The sequence below is a fragment of the Geotrypetes seraphini genome, chromosome 8 (assembly GCF_902459505.1).
Source record: "Geotrypetes seraphini chromosome 8, aGeoSer1.1, whole genome shotgun sequence".
Taxonomy (NCBI): domain Eukaryota; kingdom Metazoa; phylum Chordata; class Amphibia; order Gymnophiona; family Dermophiidae; genus Geotrypetes; species Geotrypetes seraphini.
The window spans coordinates 85,706,011-85,728,871 of record NC_047091.1 but is presented as its reverse complement, the minus strand read 5'-3'; the positions used below and the strand labels follow the sequence as shown (position 1 = coordinate 85,728,871).

At 44.9% G+C, this 22,861-nt stretch overlaps 1 protein-coding gene and 1 long non-coding RNA gene across 3 annotated transcripts in view; one reads left to right on the top strand and one right to left on the bottom strand.

The window, feature by feature from the left end:
* The window catches only part of LONP1 (lon peptidase 1, mitochondrial), a 177,881-nt gene that overhangs the window by 116,020 nt on the left and 39,000 nt on the right, over positions 1–22,861 (bottom strand). For both annotated transcript variants that reach the window (XM_033954649.1, XM_033954650.1), the window contains exon 4: positions 10,328–10,544. In XM_033954649.1, the coding sequence (XP_033810540.1) occupies positions 10,328–10,544 (217 nt within the window). The remainder of the gene's footprint in view (positions 1–10,327; positions 10,545–22,861) is intronic.
* LOC117364967 overlaps positions 16,466–22,861 on the top strand; it is a 31,005-nt gene continuing 24,609 nt past the window's right edge. Inside the window, exon 1 of the long non-coding RNA XR_004540335.1 lies at positions 16,466–16,663. This is a non-coding gene — a long non-coding RNA (uncharacterized LOC117364967). The remainder of the gene's footprint in view (positions 16,664–22,861) is intronic.

Sequence of the window (22,861 nt, the reverse complement as noted above, 5' to 3'; positions counted from 1 at the left end):
GTATCCCTCTAAGTTAGAATATAATTTAAATAATGGGACTTATGGTTCAGCTTAGATCCAAGATGACTACCTAGAGTGGTAGCACTGATGCTTTCAACTCTCACTGTATAAATTTTGGCTCTCTATATATTGTTCAAAAAGTGAGGATGTCAGTAATAATCAAAATAAAATTGATGTATTTTTCCTTCAGATATTGGGAACAAACGTCCCAAACGAGATCTACCAACGACAATTAAGATGGCGATGCAGATGGAGATTTCTGAAATCCTTGAACCCATCATGACAGAGCTCTCTCAAATAAAAACACTGCTTCACAACAATGTGCAAGCTAATGCAATCTGAGAGGAGATATGATCAGTATCAAGGAGAAGCCCGAGTCGGTAGCAGAACAACAAGATTCAATTGAAGATCGGGTGTTACAAAATGAAAATGCCATTCAGGAATTTCAGCAACAACAAAAAGTGAATGAAAACATTCACAGAGAGCTTGAAGATGCAACTAATCACATCACAAGCACAGTTACTTACTGTAACAAGTGTTATCCAGGGACAGCAGGCAGATATTCTCTACATGTGGGTGACGTCACTGACGGAGCCCCCTAGCGGACGTTTTCGCAAGCAGACTTGCTCAAAGATCTTCAGGCTTGCGATTGGCCCGCGCATGCCCCTCCCGCCCTGCCTAGGGCATGCGTCTCCTCAGCATGTCCTCAGTTCAGATAGCAAGCAAAGAAGCCAACCACGGGGAGGTGGGTGGGTTGCGAGAATATCTGCCTGCTGTCCCTGGATAACACCTGTTACGGTAAGTAACTGTGCTTTATCCCAGGACAAGCAGGCAGCATATTCCCACACATGGGTGACCTCCAAGCTAAAGAAAAAGGGGATGGAGGGAGAGTTGGCAATTTAGGAGAAAAGATCTTGCAAAACAGATTGCCCGAAACGGCCATCACGCCTGGAGAAAGCATCCAGACAGTAATGCGAGGTAAATGTATGAACCGAGGACCAAGTGGCAGCCTTACAGATTTCCTCAATGAGAGTGGAGCAGAGGAAAGCAACAGACGCCATCGCCCTGACCCTGTGACCTGTGACTCGACCCGGTAGGGAGAGACCAACCTGAGCATAACAGAAAGAAATACAAACGGCCAACCAGTTAGAAATGGTCCGCTTAGAGACAGAGCGACCCAAGTGATTAAGATAGAAAGAAAGGAACAGCTGGAGAGCAGAATGATGAGGAGCGGTGCGCTTCAAGTAGAATGCCAGTGCACACTTACAATCAAGAGAATGCAGAGCCACTTCTCTAGGGTGAGAATGGGGCTTCGGAAGAAGAGATTGTTGATGTGAAAATCAGAAACAATCTTAGGCAAGAACTTAAGATGGGTACGGAGGACCACCTTATCGTGATGGAAGACAGTGAAAGGTGGATCCGCTACCAAGGCTTGAAGCTCATTGACCCAACGGACAGAAATGAAAGCAATAAGGAACACAACTTTCCAAGTGAGATACTTCAATTGAGCCCATGCTAGCAGCTCAAACGGGGGTTTCATCAATTGAGCAAGGACCACGTTAAGATCCCCAACCACCGGAGGAGGTTTGAGGGACGGATGAACGTGGAAATGTCCTTTCGTGAAGCGGGAAACCACAGGATGAACAGAAATAGACTTCCTGTCAATCAGCTGATGAAAAGCAGTAATGGCACTAAGGTGGACTCGAACCGAAGAGGACTTGAGCCCAGCACCAGACAAGTACAACAGATAATCCAGGACAGCTGACAAGGAGGCGGACAGCGGCTCCAGCTGCCGAGTAGCACACCAGGAAGAAAAGCAGGACCACTTCTGATGGTAACATTGGTGAGTGGACTCCTTCCGAGACGCCTCCAGGACATTCAGCACAGGCTGGGAGAACTGGAATGAGGGCATTAAGTCTGGAGGAACCAAACTGTTAAGTGCAGAGACTGGAGGTTGGGATGAAGCGGAGAACCCTGACTGTGTAAATAGAGAAGGAAAAATAGGCAGAGGAAGAGGCTCCCTGGAACCGAGTTGCAACAGAAGGGAGAACCAAGGTTGATGGGGCCACTGAGGAGCTATCAGAATCATGGTGGCACGCGAAGACTTGAGCTTGACGATAGTCTTCAGAATAAGAGGGAATGGAGGGAACGCATACAGGAACTCGTTCGCTCAATCCAGAAGGAAGGCATCTGCTTCAATCCTGAGAGGGGTGTAAACCCTGGAGCAGAAGTGGGGCAACTAATGATTGAGGGGGGATGCGAACACAGCGACTCAAAGGAAACAAACCAAATAAGCCGCGGTGCAAGAGAGACAAAGAGAATGCGCGAAGTAAGGGAGCTTCTGGCTCCGTGGAAAATATTGAACTAAGGACACGCTGAGGAGACGCATGCCCTAGGCAGGGCGGGAGGGGCATGCGCATGCGCGGGCCAATCGCAAGCCTGAAGGTCTTTGAGCAAGTCTGCTTGCGAAAACGTCCGCTAGGGGGCTCCATCGGTGACATCATCCACATGTAGAGAATACGCTGCCTGCTTGTCCTGGGATAAATATTATTAGGATACTGGGTCTGCCACAAGGTGTGGAAGAACTAACCCAGTGGGCTTCAAAGAAAAACTGCTTCCATATTTGCTTGGACTCTTCATGCAGCAGTTTGAAGTAGAACCCGTATTTCATTCTCTGGCATGGAAGATTGAGTCCATGCAGGCCCACCTCCGTTCCTCCTAACAGTGTTGCATAATCTACAAGCCCTCACAACCCTCACTAAAGCTAATACATTTAGAAGCCTTATCTGTAATGGGTTGAAGTTGATTATTTTGCTGGTCTTGGCTCCTGTTACTGCTTCTAAGCGTAAAGGCTTTCTTACTCTAAAAACTCAACTACAGCTGATGGGAACGCAATTTGGTATGTTCTACCTGACAAGGCTATGGGTAACATAAGCAAATCGCACTTATAACTATGAGTGTCCTGAAGCTCTCAAAATTTTCTATTAGAACATAAACAGTCTGCTCTCTGATCAAATGACTTACAATTTTTTGCAAAGTTGTTGAGTTTATCCTTTTGCCATGGTACTATGCTATGTCTTATCTGTTGTAGTAATAATTTTATTATATAAGATGGAAGCAGAAAATTCTATAACCTTTCTAGAGTTTGCACCGAAATGTGGTCTAGCGTGTGTTTGAGGAAAAGAGGCCCAGATGCACTAAAGTGTCTGATTTAGTTTGGCTGGTTTAGTGACAACCTAATTTGCCGGCCTGATGTTCCAAATGTCTCACCGTGTGGTTTTCAATACGCTTATACAGTCTCTGACTATGTCATGCAAATGACCTATTACTATTAAAATGAGATCATTAATATTAAAACAATTGATGGCCTAACATTGTAAATGCATGCACAAAATTTTGCAATGGCTAAAAACAACCCCCCCCAAAAAAAAACAACAGGGATGGGGGAGGGCTTTAGGCCCCTCCCAGTGCTTCCCAGGATGCACCGGGAAGGGGAAGGCCCACCATTTTGGAGAGGCATGCCTACAGGCAGGAGGGACTGGTCATCACTCCTACTGTCTTCTTCAGGAAAGAGGTACGGGGGTGGATCCGGGGCCTGTGTGGGAAGCTTGGGGGGCTGAGGCAGGAGGGAGTGCGCATCCCTCCTGATGATTTTTTTTCTTACAAGGAGGGAGGAAAGGGAAGAGGGAGGTCAGTTCTGCAGGGAGGTCTAGGAGTGGACATCCCCCAGGCCAATTTATTTTCTAAGTATGGGGAATGGGGGTCCTGGCATGTGGGGGTTGGTTCAGCATGGGGGGGGGGCAACCCAGAGTCAGGAGGGAATGGGCATCCCTTCTGCTGCAATTTTTTTTTTTTTTTTTTTTTGGTGGGGGCAACACTGTTTTTTTAATGATGACAGCTATTGTGCATATGCAACACATGCACAACATCTGTGCCTTAAAAAAAAAGAAAAAGCCCTAAACAGCTAAGCAGCAGGAAGTTGTTTTGGAGCTTCCCCTGCCGCTCAGCTGTTTGGCCTTCCCCTGCCAGCTTTGCGCATGTATGAAAGTCGTTTTCAAAATGATTGATTGGATGATATTACGACTGCCCTCTGCAAAACTCAGAGTTGGATGCACTAAAAACGGTCATTAAGAATATGCAGGTCACTGAGGCACAGTTTATTGGCCGATTTCAAAACAGTGATCGATGTTCAAACAGCTTCCAATGCAAATGAGTTTTGCAGTGGGCAGCCATAATCCTATATGATAATCCTATATGATTTTGAAAGCGACTTTCACACATGCATAGATCTGGCAGGGGAAGCCCCAAAGCAGCCTCCTGCTGTTCAGCTGTTTGGAGTTTTATTTTAATATTTTTTTTAATAGCACAGATGTTGGGCGTGTGTTACACATGCACAATACTTAGCACCATTTAAAAAAAAAAGAAAAAAGTGTGCCAGTTCCCCCCCCCCCCCAATAAATTATGGCAGTATGGGTGCCCACTAGTGCTGAACGATTCAGGGGAAAAAATTGATTTGATTCAGCCTATTGAATCGAATTTTCAATTTGATTTTCCTGCCCAATTGGGTGTTTTTTTCAAACATCCTGGTGGGTTTATTTTATAGCCTCTTCACCCCATTGCCCTCTCTTACTGTGGTGTAAACAAAATAAACAAACAAGACTTTTCCTCTCTCTGTTAAATCGTAGCTCACGTTCGTGGTCTAACACCAGCTCTGGCAGGATATACATTTCAAATCTGACATATTGTAATCACAAAACAGAAAATAAAATTATTTTTTCTACCTTTTGTTATCTGGTCATTATTCAAATCATGTTGGTCCCAGGCTCTGGTTGTCTTCTGATAACTCGCTTGCCAGGGTCTCCTGCCCATTTGTCATTTCCTTCTTTCTCCATACTAACCATCTTCCATCTCTGTCCTCCCCTTCCATTTCCCTTCCCTATCCCCACCCGGAGGTCTGGCATCTTTCATTTTTTTTCATCTCCATCCCCACAGCTGCAGCAATGGATCCCACCATCCCCAGATCTACCATCTCTCCTTTTCCCAACTACCATTTCATCCAGCATCTCTCCCTCCTTCCCCACCACCCCAGGGTCCACCAGCTCTCCCTTTCTCTTCCCAACTACCCTCCTATCCAGTATCTCTATCCCCACTCCCACCCTCCAGGCTAACTTAAAACAGCTCCAGGGGGCCCCACGGTCCGGGCATCTCTTCCCCTTCTGTCCCTTTCCCTCTGTTCCCCTCACCTTTCCAGTCTCCTTTCACTCTTCAAAGCGGCCCCAGCGTGGTAGTCATTCTCACAAGCTGTCAGCAATGCCCTGAAGCTTTCCCTCTGCTGTGATCTGCCCTCTCCCTGACACAACTTCCTATTTCTGCCTGGGTAGATCGCAGAAGAGGTAAAGCTTCGGGACAGCGCCAGCAGCTTGTGAGAATGGAGAGGCCCCAGCTGGGCAGCCAAACAAGTCTGGCAAGGGAGGGAGAGGGACAGAAGGGGAAGAGCTGCCCGGATGGACCGCACATTAGCCCTGGTCACATGAGGTCCCCAAATTATTGGGGGTGCTCAGGCACCCAAAGAGCTGGCGCCTATGTTGCCAGGAACTTGTAACCTGGGTTGGCCACTATTGGCAACAGGATACTGGGCTTGATGGACCTGCGGTCTGTCCCAGTTTGGCAACTCCTATGTTCTTATGGTATATAATAACCAATAAGAAAGTATCAGAGCTTCCAAGTTACCCAGCTGCAGGGGGGAGATTGTAAGACAGTTCTGTCTTTCTGATGCATTATGGGATTGGGCATACTGATGTCAAAGGGACTACAAATCACACACTGCTTTGGGACATAAAAAAGTCAGAAAGCCTCTGCTTGCTGCACTTGAGTGACTTGGCGTCTCAGTTTTAAGACGTCCCTCCTCTCTTTGCTCTTCAGCCTATTAGCTCTGACGTCGCGCTCGAGCCTACGTTCGTCTGTGCACCACCCCTTCCCTTTGATCATGTCTACGTGCTTGCAGCCCTGGGCATGCCTGCCTCAATGGTCTGGCGCATGAGTATGCGCCTGCACTCTAGTTTCATTTGCAGCAATGCAGACGTTTCCTCACACGCAGACATGAGCAGAGGAAGTTTAGAGGAGCTCGTCCGCGAATGGATCTGCGCCTTTCCCAACTTCCCGTCACCAGGCGTCTGCTTCCGGTGAGCGGGATGGATGGTTGGTGTGTGTTTCGGTGCTCACTTCAGGCTTTGGATCCTCTCAACCTTTCCTTTGCAGTCGGGTTCTCTAATTGCTTCCTGTGTCCAAGCGACTGTGAGCTGGAGCTACGAAAGGCAACTTCTCTACCACTATATAGCACCGAAGCACAGTTTCCTGCCTTAGAGACAGAAACTGTCCAAGAGCCGGAGCAGCAGCTTTACATTAGCGGCGCAGGGAGTAGGGCTGGGCCGCGAATCGGCGAGGCTGATTTTTTTAAAATACGAATCGATTCACTTGAAGTGAATCGGTGAATTGATTCAAATTGGAAATTGGGCAGCACTAGTGCCCACTCCCAACTGCCTGTGGCTCCCCTCCCCCCCCGCTATACAGACTTCCCCATGCCAGGACCCCCACTCCCTGTACTTAGAAAACAAAATCAGCAGAAGGGATGCCTACTCTCTCCTGCCTCTGGGTGTGTCCCCCCCTTCTCCCCGGCTCCCCCACACAACCCCGACCCATCTTGTAACTCTTTCCTGGTCTAGGCCTGTCGGGTTATTTTTCAGATTGTTCTTAATCATCGCACAAAATTTTGTGCATGTCTTTGCGATGTTAGGCCATCGATTGGATGGCTTGTTTACTATTAAAATGAGGTCATTAACATTAATGAGGTTGCTTGCATGGCAGAGAATGTACAAATGCACAGAAAAACACACGCTGAGACATTTAGAACATCGGGTTGGCAAATTAGGTTGTTGCTAAACCAGCCACACTGGTTTAGCAACAATCATATGACGATCGAACATTTTAGTGCATCCAGGCCTCATTTGCATGGGAAACTTTGTTCGAATATCAATCGTTGTTTTGAAATTTGCCTGAAAAATCGGCCCACAGTAACCTGACATGGTCTTAACGACCATTTTTGGTGTGTGAATATGTGGAGCAGATGATAGAGTGGAGGAGCTTTATTTGAAAACAGACAACGGATAATGGGAATATGGGTAATTGTTGATAATGCAACTTTTCTTCAAATTTACCTTTTGTCTTTAGCAAATTGCTATTTTTGATTTTCTACTGATCCTAATCACTTGATAGTCTGGGGTGATTAAAAGTACAGTATATTATTCGAATATTAATGGTCCTAGACATCCCATTAAATGCAAGATGATCTCTTCTTTTTGAAAAAAATTATAGCAGACATTTTTTGTCTAAAATAAACACATGCATCTTCAAAGAATGCTATGCTGCTCCTGCAGAGGAGGATAGGAGAGGTGGTGTTGCTATATCGATAAATAAAAATTCTTCATTTGAAATTACTGAATTCATATACGATCTTAATGGTAGATGGGTGATGCTTAAAATAAAATCTAAAACGAAGGAATTTGCTTTTCTTAATATATATATGCCAATTTTTTCTTGATCTTACTGCATTGGTGATTTCACTATTACCAACTGACCTTATAGTCGCTGGAGACTTTAATCAAGTTTTAGATCCTTTTGGGACGCTCAATCAAGATCTAAATCTCACTTCTCCCTTAAAGGTACAAAAAAGTATTTTATCACTATGAAGGCATAATCAAAACTTTAAAACGTCCAAAAACCTGCCTAAGTCGACACTTAGACATCCTAATAGCAGGGACGTCCAAGTGCCAATAATCAAAACAAACTTTCTGATATTCAGCAGCACTTCTAAGTTGCTGTGTGTCCAGAGCTCAAAGGGGTGTGTTGGGAGGTGTGTTATGGGCAAGCATCATGCGGGCTTAAACCTGGACATCCTGAAGCAATAATTGAAGCTTTCCAAGAACATCCTAGGTGGAACTTGCATGCCGGGACTTAGACAAATGTAAACAGGTCTAAGTGCCCCAAAGGTGACCAAAACCGACAAGATGACAACTGGAGAGTTTAAGGCATGATCCCCCTTTACTCCCCCATTGGTCACAGCTCACCCCCACCACCCAAAGAGTGGGAAAAAAAGGCTTCCCATCAGCTAATCACAGGGGAATCCCAATCAGCTGAGCTAGTTTTGGAGAGTCCTGCCGGCTCAGCTGATGGGGGATTCAATTTCCCTACCAGGATCAGCTGAACTGGTAGGGAGATCAGATTCCTCTCTTCCTCCCTTCCCTCACATTCACCCATCCCACAGCCCCCTACACAGAGACCCCCGCCCTACACTCCTCCCTCCAACTCCACACCACCCTGTACCTTTCCTCAGCACAATCAGCAGGAGGATGCCCATTCCTTTCTGCCGTGGGGCCCCATCGAACCCAGACACCCCACTCCAAGCCGCGGTACTACCTGAACATCCGGCATCCCACCCCAACATCAACCCTATACCTTCAATGAAAATCCAGTAGGAGGGATGCCCACTCCTTCCCACCAGCAGGCTCACCTTCATAGTGGTGGCCTTCCCTTTCCCGGAGCATCCTCCTATGGGAGGGGCCTTAGGTGCCTAGACCAATCAAGGCCCCTCCCTGCAATGATTAATAGTAGTAGGGAGACAAATGGACAAAGTACAAAATTTTGGCTTCCAGCAAACACGCATGGTTATTTTCAGCGAAACCGAAAACAGCAGAAAAAAAAAAAAAAAAAAGATTTTGGGCCAAAACTGAAACCAAAATTTGGTTAGTCTCTAAGAATTTATTATTTTATTTATACACTGCTTATAGCCTAAGCTACTCAAATATTTCTCCCTATCTGTCCGGGCGGGCTCACAATCTGACTAATGTACCAGGGCAATGGAGTGTTAAGTGACTTGCCCAGGGTCAAAAGAAGCAGCATTGGGCTTGAACCTGCAACCTCAGGGTGCCGAGGCTGTAGCCCGAATCACTAAGCTACTCTTCCACTCCATGGGGACCAGTGCCATCAATGTCAATACTGATGGACTAGACTTCTGTGTGCCTAAACGTCTTTCACACAGATCATCTCCTGCTTTAGAGCACAAAGAAAACAATTAGAAAAATTGGCACAAATCACCAAAGAATAAACTCTAAAGGGCCAAAAAAAAACCTAAAGACAAGAAAAAGGAAGGAAAAACTAAACAGAAGAAAGTTCTTCTCTACTCACAAGAAAAAGGACAGAAAGGCAAAAAATATTGGACAGAAAAACACACCTCGCACAGCACAGAAGCACTATATTCACAGGTTTGCAAAAAAAGTGAAACTTCAGGTCCTGTGCAAATTATGCAGGTTGAGAAGGCACTCATGCATATGCAGTGGTGGCCTGCCAAAGACCTCAAATTAACAGAACACTGGGAAGTAACATAAGGGCTCCATTGGCAACGTCGCCTATATGTAAGAACCTACGCCCTGCTTGCCCTGAGAGAGCGAACAGAATGCTAGGTATAATCAAGAAGGGTATTACAACCAGAACGAAAGAAGTTATCCTGCCGCTGTACCGGGCAATGGTGCGTCCGCATCTTGAGTACTGCGTCCAGTACTGGTCGCCGTACCTTAAGAAGGATATGGCGTTACTCGAGAGAGTTCAGAGGAGAGCGACACGACTGATTAAGGGGATGGAAAACCTTTCATACGCTGAGAGATTGGAGAACCTGGGTCTCTTTTCCCTGGAGAAGAGGAGACTTAGAGGGGATATGATAGAGACTTACAAGATCATGAAAGGCATAGAGAGAGTAGAGAGGGACAGATTCTTCAAACTTTCAGAAAATAAAAAAACAAGAGGGCATTTGGAAAAGTTGAAAGGGGACAGATTCAAAACGAATGCTAGGAAGTTCTTCTTTACCCAACGTGTGGTCGACACCTGGAACGCGCTTCCAGAGGACGTTATAGGGCAGAGAACAGTTTTGGGGTTTAAGAAGGGACTGGACAATTTCCTTCTGGAAAAGGGGATAGAAGGGTATAGATAGAGGTTTACTGCACAGGTCCTGGACCTGTTGGGCCGCCGCGTGAGCGGACTGCTGGGCGCGATGGACCTCAGGTCTGACCCAGCAGAGGCATTGCTTATGTTCTTATTTGTTCCTGCTCCTGTGACTTTATTCTAGAGGTGACAGGTTGTATATGCCTGTGCTCTTTTCTGACCCATGCAGTCTAAGCAGCGACAGGTTATGTGTCCTTGTGCCCATATCTTAAGTCACTCAGTATAAGGGGTGACAGCCCTCCTGTGCAGCAAATACAAGCAGAGCTCTTTCACTTACTTTCACCTCCTCTGTAACCTGGAAGTCTTCATGTACTACATTCTCCACCTCCACCATTAGCACTTCAGAAGAGGGTGGCTCTATCACAAATTCCATCATCTGTTCTCTTACAGCTGCCTTTTCAAGCTCCTTCTTGGATCGCTTTGGCTTCTTTCCTGTCTTATTCTCCTCTACAGCTTTGTCAGCTTCCACCTCTAACTTTTTATTTATTCGAATTCTGTAGTAATAAAATAATAAAATAAAAATATTTATATATTATATATTATATATTATATAGATATAGATATCTAAAAAGAGATAAACTCCTTCATTTTGCAAATGTTGCCAGATTTTAATAATAGTGATACTTCAGGATGTGAGCCGGGATAGAAGCGATCCTTCCCACATCCTGTCCCGGATGACTCTAAACCGTCCCGCCTCCCTGACCCCTGTAGATATTACCTTTAAAGCCCTGGTAGTCTAGCAGGGCAGAAGTAATCTTCCTAGGCTCCTGCCCCGTGAGAGCTGTGATCAAAAATGCCTGTCACAAGTTTCCATTACAGTCAGGGGTCAGGGAGGTAGGGTGGTTTAGTCAAGCCGGTACAGGACGTGAGAAGGATCGTTCCTGTCCCAACTCACCGTTGGACCACCAGGGCTTCAAGTAGTATAAAGGTACAGTAGTCTTCTAACATTTTGATTTCATTTATAAATTGGTTCCATTCATAAAGCCTAGCTAGGAGAATAAAATACTTTTTACATGTGTCTGCCAATCAGTATAATGTAGAATTGGATAAATGCAAAAGCCTAGCACCTTCAGAATAGCAATTACTTACCACAACGAGTGTTATCCACGGACAGCAGACAAATATTCTCACATGTGGGTGACGTCATCCACGCAGGCCTGGTACGGACAGCTTTAAAAATGCATCACCACTTTAAGAACTTAAGTTTGCGAACTGTCCACACCATGCATGAGTGCACCGACGCAGGCTCACAGATCCTCAGTTCCATAAGCAAGCTAAAAAGCCAACCAGGGGAGATGGGCGGGTTGTGAGAATATTTGCCTGCTGTCCCTGAATGACACCTGTTATAGTAAGTAACTGTGCTTTATCCCTGGACAAGAGAGCAGCATATTCTCACATGTGGGACTCCCTAGCTAAGTTAAAAGGGATGGAGGGAGTGTTGGCCATTAAGAAAATAAATTTTACAAGACTGCTTGGCCGAAGTGACCCTCCCATCTGGAATTAAATTCCAGACAGTAGTGAGATGTGAATGTATGAACTGAGGACCAAGTAACAGCTGTACAGATTTCATCAAAAGGAGTTGAGTGTAAGAAAGAAAGTGAAGCTACCATAGCTCGGCCTTTGTGGGCTGTGACGCAACTCCCAGTTGCAGCCTAGCCTGAGCGTAAGAGAAAGCAATACAAACCGCTAACCATGTAGATATAGTTCTCTTGGATACAGGATGTCCCAACTTATTAGGATCTAAGGAGACGAAAATTTGAAGAGATGCTCTGTGTGGCAAAATTCTCTGTAAGTAGGAAGCCAAGAGCTGTTTCTCCAGAATGAGAATGAGGCTTAGGAAAGAACACTGGAAGTAGATCAATTTAGATGACATTCCATGAATACTTTTGGAAGGAAGTTTGGATGGGTGCAAAGCACAACTTTGTCATGATGAAACACTGTGAACAATGGATCCGCCACCAGTGCTTGAAGTTTATTTACTCTTCAAACAGAGGTAAGAGAGATAAAAAAAACACTTTCCAAGTGAGGTATTTCAGATAAGCCGAAAACATTGGTTCAAAAGGAAGCTTCATAAGTCTAGAGAGAACAACATTGAGAGCCCAAACTACTGGAGGTGATTTGACCTTGAAAATGTCTATTAATGAATCTGGACACAACAGGATGAGCAATTAGAGGTTTACCATTAATTGGACTGTGAAAAGCACTGATAGCACTGAGATGAACTCGAATCGAACTGGTCTTGAGGCCTAAATTGGATAAATGTAGAAGAAATCCAATACTGCAGATATAGAGATGGATATAGCATCTTGACAATGAAAAGTACATCAAGTAGAAAACCATGTTCATTTCTGCCGTGTTCATTGCTGCGTAGACTGTTTTCATGGCACTTCTAAGATAAGTCTGACAGGATGGGAAAGATGAATCTCAGTCCATGTCAACCCGAGAGGTACCAAGCTGTCAGGTGTAAGCCTGTAGATTGAGATGCAGAAGATATCCATGACTCTGCATTAGAAGAGATGGGAAAGTCTGAAAAGGCATTGGTTCCTTGATACTGAGCTGAAGTAGAAGGGAGAACCAGGGATGCCTGGGCCACCTAGGGGCCTACAATTAGAATCATGGTGGCCGATTCCTGCTTGAGCTTGACAAGTGTCTCAAAGATGAGAGGGATTGGAGGAAACGCATAAAGAAACTTGTGTGTCCAATCCAGAAGAAACACATCCAGTTCTAGGGATTAGGGAGAATACTGCCTGGAGCAAAATAGAGGCAACTTGTAATTGTAGGGGGGATGCAAACAGGTCTAACCAAGGAGTCCCCCAAAGAGAGAATATGTGATGCAGAACTGCAGAGTTGAGCGACCACTCATGTGGCTGAAGAAACTTGCTGAATCCATCTGCGAGAGAATTCTGCTTCTCTTGGATGCATACTGCTTTCAAAAATATATTGTGAGCAATCGCCCAGTTCCAAGTCTTCTGGGCCCCTTGATATCTTCCGTACCACAGAGAACTGAAGCAGAAACGTTGAGCACTGGAGCGTAAATGGAAAAAATCAAAATCCCCTTCAGATAGACAATCCTGGAGGGATAATATCAAGTTCTATAACTCAGTACTAAAAAAAGCAAGGAAGAGCTTCTATGGTGATAAAATTTCCAGATCCAACAACCACTGTTTAACATCTGGCGCACCTTAACTTCTAAAAACGATTCCACCAGTCCCCCATCCTCCCCATCAGCAGACGACCTAGCAAAATTCTTCAACGAAAAGATCACTGCCATAAGGAACTCATTCCCTCCAGCAGTCTCTTACAATTATCTGGCCCCCAATGACTCTAACCCTATCCCAGTAGACAGATCCTGGACTACTTTTGAACTCGTATCTGAACCCCAGATCTCCAAACTCTGTCTCAAACTGAAATCCTGCAAATGTGCCCTGGATCCATTCCCCTCCTACCTGTACAAGAATATTCCCACGCAGGCCATCTTATCCCTAACTAAACTTATAAACTCTGCTTTACTATCGGGCCTATTCTCCGCAGAAATGGGACATATTGCCTTGTCCCCATTACTGAAAAAGCTGACCTTGACCCTTCCTCACCTTCTAACTACAATCCCATAGCAAATATCCCTCTCCTGACTAAAATGCTAGAGGCCATCATTTCCACCCAGCTCTTACCTTACCAATATGGTTTCAGACCCAACTTCAGCACCGAATCCCTACTGGTCTCACTAATCTCAAAGGTGCAACAATTACACTCTCGTAATAAGTTTGCTTTCCTATTACAATTCGATCTTTCTGCAGCTTTTGATGTCATCTACCACAATATTTTAATTTACCAACTTTCCGAGACAGGCATCGACTCCACAGCCTTAAGAGTGGTTCTCGAACTTCTTACGTTCCCACTCCTACACTGTCAACACAAATGGCACCAAGTCCGCTCCTTGGAAACCGACTTGCGGAGACCCGCAGGGATCACCCCTATTCTCTTCAACATCTATATGTCTTCCCTGAAACTCTTCCATTTATCTTCCCTTGAAACAATCTATACATATGCTGATGACATCCTTGTCCTTCTCGAGACAAACTCGAACCTTATTGACTCTTCTCTAACCTTCAACGACCACCTCAACTCCTTGGTAAAATCATGCTTTTTTAGCTTCCACATGTTAAGGAAAGTGAGATCCTACTTCCGCCAACAACATTTTGCCGTCCTTGTTCAATCCATCATCCTCTCCAGACTAAACTATTGTAATTCCATCTATCTAAGTCTAACTAAAAAAAGTCTTCAAAGACTTCAACTAATTCAGAATACTGCGGCCAAGTTGATTTTCGCAAAACACAAATTTGACCATGTTTCCCCATTTCTGTCAAAACTCCACTGGCTCCCAGTAGTTTCCAAGGTTCATTTTAAATGCACCCGCCTAGCTTTTAAGATCCTACACGGTATCCTCCCTCCCCTAATCCCACTATAATGGAAATCCTCAAGTCCTGACACCACCAGGCCCACCCAAAAACTTAAACTACCCTTCCCCTCGCTAAAAGGTATCCTCTATGCGGGAAAATCTCTCTTCTTCAGAATCACAGGGCTTTGGAATAATCTTACTGCCCCACTACGGAATCAGGGCTCCTTCCAACTATTCCGTAAGCACCTGAAAACTAGGCTCTTCACAAAAATGTAATGCTCTCCTACTCCCTGTACTCAACCTCCAAACCCATTATGTTATTCCTTCCTATATTAAGCTCTTATAAACCGTGCCGAGCTCTATAATTATGGAGAGGATGCGGTATATAAACTTAAGGTTTAGTTTAATTTAGTCTGCCAATCTGTCAAGAGTGACATGTCTCCTGTCTCTCTCAACTAGCACTCCGAATATTTCTCACCATCCACAGGACACCAAGTATCCCACCACCAGCACACTAGGTGTCCTACACCTGAATAATTCCACCCCAAGAAACTAAATGTTCCTACCACCAACACTCCAATTATCCTAGGAACCAAGTAATCTCCCCACCAGCACTTAGACCCTTGCATGCCACACACATCACCAGCACTGAGACAATGACACAGACACACATTCAATGATATAGTCGGTCACAGAACACAGAAACATAAAAGACAGGTGGAGCTGGGGAGGTTCTCAAACAGAACAGGCAGACAGACACACACTGGACACACAGACACACACTGGACTTACAGATGGAGACCGAGAGCGGGAGGGGATGTTTGTGAGAGCTTGCAAGAAAAAGGTTGTGTGATCCCAGAGGGAGCCTGAACACTAGGGCAGTAGGAGTTGGAAATTTATAGACCAGGATGCACAGAGTTACCAATCACACAAACAGCTCATTCTCAATCTCCCCCAGTCAACCACAGCACTATTTGTCCAGACAGGTAGAGCCAGTGTATGAACATGTTTTATAGCAGGCACAGATACCCAACATTTGTATCTCCTGCTCTGCTCCTTTCCACACTGATAGAGGTTCAATGTTCATAGTGTGCCATTTCTTTAAAATGGTTTCAACAAATAGGATATCTAAATACTTGGGGGTCCTTTTACAAGCGGTTTTATCGCACGCACCGGATTAGCACGCGCTAGCCGGAAATCTACCGCCTGCTCAAAAGGAGGCGGTAGCAGCTAGCGCGTGCGGCAATCTAGCACACACTATTCCGCATGTTAAGGCCCCAGCGCAGCTTTGTAAAAGGAGCCCTAGATCTCCCAAGGTTGCAAGTCTCTTCCCAAACAAATTTTGGCTATACCTACTCAGTAGGAGCCTTCTAGATAAATGGCTCCAAAAATAGACAAAGAGATCAGAAAGATCACTTTTGTTTCAGTACCAAGAAAGGACGATCCACATTCTTGTGGAAGAATTCAATGGAGTTTACATTGATTTTATTTTTTTATCTAGTTTTATATTCTGTTAGTTTTATGTATCCTATTATATTTCACTTGTAAATTTGTTTTATTTTTATTCTTATTGCGCCACACTTTGAAATTTTAAGTAGATATGTAATAAATCTGCCAAACTGTGAACATATCCCTAATGTCCAGGGGCACAAGTCAGAAAATTGAGCTGGAATTTTAGTAGACCAGAAAGGAAGAGAAGTCCAAGACAGACATGTTGTCATTTTTATTTAAACTGTTGAATTAGGTAAAGCTGCTTCCTGGATTGGGGAGGTGTGACTTTGAACATGTTCAGGCAGAAATGCAAAGAACACAGTTGTGCAAGGAAGAGCTGCAGTTTCAGGGTGTTCACCTGACAAACCAAAAACCTAGCAAGAGCCTCTCAGGTAGAAAAAATCTGGCTGGGAAGCTACTACAGCTCTTTTGTTCTTGCAAACTTTTTCTGCATCAACAAGTTAGGATGGAAACCCTCAAAAATTTCACCCTGCCTTGGGTGAAGTATGCAATCCTGGTACATCTACCTGAAGAAGGGCAAATGGTGCCTTTAAATGTCCGTCCCAAAGACACCATAAAGGACTTGAGAGTTAACTTGGTCAAACAAGGAATCACATCCTGGAAGAAATCTTTCTTCTACAATGGGAAGCAACTGGGGGAAAATGAAACTGTGAAGGATGTGAGCATCAAGAATGGATCAGTAATCCTGCTGGCTGGAGATAAAAGGTAGGGTCTCTCTCAACACTGCCATTCAGTCACCAGTCTAGGATGCACTAAACATGCACTTAATTTTCATCTTAGTATATACATATGTCTGGTTAAGAGCCTTTGGGTAGAGCAAGGCTGCTACAGGTCCTGACCAAGAATTGCTTCATGTGGCTAGACTTAGGATGCTGAGAACTTCACTTTATTGAAAAAGGTTATAAGAGCATATGCCTGAACAGAGACACAAAAGCTCTACTCCCAGAATGAGTGGGCCATCAATTAAATCATCACTGGGTAAAATGAGAACAAAAGGGTGTGTGAAAGTTAGTACCGAGTTTTATGGTGCAAGTTCTGCACCAAAAACTACACAAATGAGAAAAAAAAAAAAAAAAAATGAACATTGAGAGTCCAGGCTATGGGTAAAAACACATTGCACCCATTTAAAAATGATGGCTTTGAGTACTGCCCATTCTGTCTGCACATATATTTATTTGCAGATTCTGGAGGTCTTCCTGGGGTTATAGCGAGGACTACCACATGCAGGTCTGATGTTCTTGAGCCTGATGATTTTCAGACAGTAACCTGCTTCTTTGCTCTTTCAAACTTGGATTATTATAACAAAATTTATACTAGTCTTCCAGAGTGTAGCACCATTTTATTATATCAATGGTATACAAGAGAATTTCCTTGAAAAGTGTTGTTCTCAAATAATGCTACACTCTGCATAGTAGTGAAAATTTACCACAAGTGAATTGATTTTTTGCAAGATATGTGTTGCGCTACTTAGTAGTGGAAGGTTACAGCAAGGCTCCTGAGGCAGGCCACAGAGGCCAAAACACGTGCATGTCAAGCCACTGCACTCTTAGGCAGAATTTTGAAACAAAGATTGTACATCAGGAACTCTTGAACATCTCCACTGTTGTATTGTTCAGTTTGATAACTGTGGAAATTTTTCTCTGGTTTGTTTAACGTGCTGTACATTTTCATACTTAAGACAGTCCCTGCTCAGAAGAGCTTACAATCTAACTTGGACAGACAGATATGACATACAGGGTTTGGGAAAGAACTCAAGGTGAGAGGAGTTAGGAGTTGAAAGCACTGTCGAAGGAGAGGGCTTTTAACTTGAACACTGCCAGAGACGAAGCTCGCCTTAGCGATTTGTGCAGTTTGTTCCAGGATTAGGCGCAGCAAAATAGAAGGAACAGTCTGGAGTTGACAGAGGAGAAGGGCACAGACAGGAGGGATTGACCAGCTGAGCAGAGCTTACATAGGGGGGAGGGGGGAACAGATAAAGATAAGTGAAAAAAGATAGTGAGGGGCAGCTGAGTGACATGTACAGTTTAAATTCTGACTTTAATGTTTAAGATCCATTATAAATCCATAATTGTTCATCTGAAACATTCTTTGGAAAACTATTTTCCCACACAGAGTATTGTAATCTAGCCTACTGCATTTATGAAGGTGATTTAAGAAGTTTGGTAAAAAAGCAAGTTAAACAACGCAGTCTCTATCAAAGGCTATACACTTATGGCCTCTTTTATAAAGCCGCGCGGAAACAGCCCCAAAGCCCTTTAATTCTCTATGAGCTTCAGGGCCACTAGCGTGGCTTTGTAAAAGAGGCTGTTAGTCCAGTTTTTTCATAAGCTATTTTTCCTATGATATGAAAAAGCTGGAACATAAGAACATAAGAATTGCCGCTGCAGGGTCAGACCAGTGGTCTGCACACACGGCAGCCCCCAGGTCAAAGACCAGTACCCTAACTGAGACTAGCCCTACCAGCGCACTTCTTGTTAAGCAGGATTCTGTCCAACCCTGTCTTGAATCCCTGGAGGGTGTTTTCCCCCACAACAGATTCTGGAAGAGCGTTCCAGTTTTCCACCACTCTCTGGGTGAAGAAGAACTTCCTTACGTTTGTCCGGAATCTATCCCCTTTCAACTTTAGAGAGTGCCCTCTCATTCTCCCTACCTTGGAGAGGGTGAACAACCTGCCCTTATCTACTAAGTCTATCCCCTTAAGTACCTTGAATGTTTCGATCATGTCCCCTCTCAATCTCCTCTGTTCTAGAGAGAAGAGGCCCAGTTTCTCCAATCTTTCATTGTACAGCAGCTCCTCCAACCCTTTAACCATCTTGGTTGCTCTTCTCTGGACCCTCTCGAGTAGTACCATGTCCTTCTCATGTACGGCGACTAGTGCTGTACACAGTACTCCAGGTGAGGGCGCACCATGGCCCGGTACAGCGGCATGATAACCTTCTCCGATCTGTTCGTGATCCCCTTCTTTATCATTCCTAGCATTCTGTTTGCCCTTTTTGCCGCCACCGCACATTGTGCAGACGGCTTCATCGACTTGTCGATCAGAACTCCCAGGTCCCTTTCCTGGGAGGTCTCTCCAAGTACTGCCCCGGACATCTTGCATTCATGCCTGAGATTTTTGTTACCGACATGCATCACTTTACACTTATCTACATTGAACCTCATCTGCCATGTCGATGCCCATTCCTCAAGCCTGATTATGTCACGTTGCAGATCTTTGCAGTCCCCCTGCGTCTTCACTACTCTGAATAACTTTGTATCGTCTGCAAATTTAATCACCTCACTCGTTGTACCTATGTCCAGATCATTTATAAAGATGTTGAAGAGCATGGGTCCAAGCACCGAGCCCTGCGGCATCCCACTGGTGACGCTCTTCCAATCCGAGTACTGTCCATTTACCCTCACCCTCTGTTTCCAATCCGCCAGCCAGTTTTTAGTCCATATGAGTATTTCACCCTCAATTCCATGGCTCGCAATCTTCTGAAGTAGTTGTTTATGTGGAACCTTGTCGAACACCTTCTGAAAATCCAGATATACAATTGTCTATCTGCCTGGAAACTTGCTGGACTGTATAGCCCTTGATGGAGACCATGTTGTTTAGCTTGCTTTATTAACAAACTATGGTGATTTTTAAAGAAACCCTTTACTTTTTTTGCATGTCTTTTCCTAGTTGGCCCTAAAATAAGGAATTTGCTTCTACATTTTTTATGGCAAGAGACAAGCCATCTTGTATCCAGAAGAGCGATGTCTTTTTTGTTTGGAAAAGCATCTAATTGAATATGTAATTTGTGCAAATTACTACATTATATGATGATTTTTGGGAACTTAAGTATAAAATAGGATGAACAGCATTTAGCACATGCTAATGCTCATTAGCATACACTATGCTTTAATAAAAGGGCCCTTTAGAATCTATTTATTATGCATCATTTTTATGCTTACATTTATTTTAAACTGCTTAGATTGTTTGGATAAGAAGTGTGGGGATAAGTAGGGTAAGAGAGTGGAACACTGGTTAAAAGCAACAGCCTCAGCACCCTGAGGTTGTGGGTTCAAACCCACATTGCTCCTTGTGACCCTGAGCAAGTCATTGAATCCCCCCACTGCAATACCACAAACAGTTCAGAGCTGTTTACAGAGGAACATAGAAACATAGAAATAGACGGCAGATAAGGGCCACGGCCCATCTAGTCTGCCCACCCTAATGACCCTCCCCTACCTTTGCCTAGTGAATAGAGCCCACGTGTCGATCCCATTTGGCCTTAAAATCAGGCACGCTGCTGGCCTCAATCACCTGCAGTGGAAGATTATTCCAGCGATCGACCACCCTTTCAGTGAAAAAGAATTTCCTGGTGTCACCTCATAGTTTCCCACCTCTGATTTTCCACAGATGCCCTCTTGTTGCCATGGGTCCCTTGAAAAAGAAGATATCTTCTTCCGCTACGATGCGGCCCGTGAGATACTTGAACGTCTCGATCATGTCCCCCCTCTCTCTGCGCTCCTCAAGCGAGTATAGCTGCAGTTTGTCTAACCTTTCTTCGTACGGGAGATCTTTGAGTCCCGAGACCATCCGGGTGGCCATTCTCTGAACCGACTCCAATCTCAGCACATCTTTGCGATAATGTGGTCTCCAGAATTGCACACAGTATTCCAGGTGGGGCCTCACCATGGATCTATACAATGGCATAATGACTTCCGGCTTACGGCTGACGAAACCCCTGCGTATGCAACCTAGGATCTGTCTTGCCTTGGATGAGGCCTGCTCTACCTGACTGGCAGCCTTCATGTCCTCACTGACGATCACCCCCAAGTCCCGTTCTGCTACCGTTCTTGTTAGGATCTCACCATTAAGAGTATAAGTCTTGTATGGATTATGGTTGCCTAGGTGCATGACTTTGCATTTTTTGGCATTAAAGCTGAGTTGCCAGGTCCTAGACCAGCGCTCCAGTAGGAGTAGGTCGTGCATCATGTTGTCGGGCATTGAATCTTCGTCCGTTGTGCATTTTCCCACTACATTACTTAGTTTGGCGTCATCGGCGAATAAGGCTATTTTACCTCGAAGCCCTTCTGCCAAGTCTCTTATAAAGATGTTGAATAGGGTCGGTCCCAAGACCGAACCCTGTGGCACTCCACTGATCACCTCCGTCATTTCTGAGGGGGTGCCGTTCACCACTACCCTTTGAAGCCTACCACCAAGCCAGTTCCTAACCCATTTCGTCAATGTGTCACCTAATCCTATAGAACTCATCTTGTTCAGCAACCTGCGGTGTGGTACGCTATCAAATGCTTTGCTAAAGTCCAGGTACACGATGTCCAGGGATTCCCCAACATCCAGCTTCCCTGTCACCCAGTCAAAGAAGCTGATCAGGTTGGATTGACATGATCTCCCCTTAGTAAATCCATGTTGACGGGGGTCCCGTAGATTTTCCTCATCCAGGATCTTATCCAATTGTCGTTTGATCAGAGTTTCCATAAGTTTGCTCACTATAGATGTTAAACTCACTGGTCTGTAGTTTGCTGTCTCCATCTTTGAGCCCTTCTTGTGGAGTGGAATGACGTTAGCCGTCCTCCAGTCCAACGGGACGCTTCCTGTACTAAGGGAGAGGTTGAAGAGTGCCGACAGTGGCTCTGCCAAGACATCACTCAACTCCCTAAGCACCCTGGGGTGTAGGTTGTCAGGCCCCATTGCCTTGTTAACCTTGAGTTTTGACAGCTCATCGTAGACACTGCTGGGCGTGAATTTGAAGTTACTAAATGGGTCAACTGAGTCTGCCCTTGTCTGTAGTTGAGGGCCAAGCCCCGGCGCTTCACGGGTGAAGACTGAGCTGAAGTATTCATTTAATAGCTGGGCTTTTTCGGAATCCTTTTCCACATAGTCTCCGTTTGGTTTCCTAAGACGTACAATCCCGCCAGAGTTTTTACTTCTATCACTGATATACCTGAAGAAGGATTTATCTCTCTTCTGGATGTTCTTTGCCAGAGACTCCTCCATGTGAAATTTAGCCTCCCTGACTGCTGTTTTGACTGCTTTTGACTTGGTCAGGTAGTCTGCCCTAGAGTCTTGTTTCCCCGATTGTTTGTAAGAGATGAATGCTTTTTTTCTTTTCCTTGATGAGGTCCGAGATCTCCGCAGTGAACCATTGCGGCTTGTTGTTTCTTCGCCGCTTACTTACTAATTTAACATAGCGGTTTGTCGCTTCTTGTATGGTGGCTTTCAAAGTCGACCACATTTCTTCCACGCTATCTGTTTTTGTTTGGCTTTGTAGCGCCTGGTGAACAAAGGAACCCATGTCTTGGAAGTTTGTGTCCTTGAATTTGAGGACCTTGGTCAGCGTGTTAGATTTAGTGAAACCTTTCCTAAGATTGAACCATACCATGTTGTGGTCACTGGAGGCCAATGTGTCGCCCACCGAGACCTCTGTGACACTTTCTCCGTTGGTAAGTAATAGGTCCAGTATTGCCTGATCCCTTGTTGGGTCCAACACCAGTTGCTTCAGACCAGCTCCCTTCATAGAGTTTAATAGCCTCCTGTTGCTGCCAGAATCGGAGGTTAGTGTATCCCAATCCACATCAGGCATGTTGAAGTCACCTAACAATACTGTGTCCCCACGCAAGGTGATATTTTCTATATCCCCGATTATTTCCATATCCAGGTCAACCTGTTGTCTTGGGGGTCTGTAAATTACGCCAAGATACCTTACGCCAAATTACGCCAAGATACCTTAATGTCATCTTTAGTATATAATGCTACACCTCCTCCCAATCTGCCTTCTCTGTCCCGGCGAAGCAAGTTGTAACCCGGTATGACCATGTCCCACCCATGGGAGTCTGTGAGCCAGGTCTCAGATATCGCCACCACATCCAGGTCGGCATTCCTCATTTCTGTTTCCAACTCCAGGATCTTCT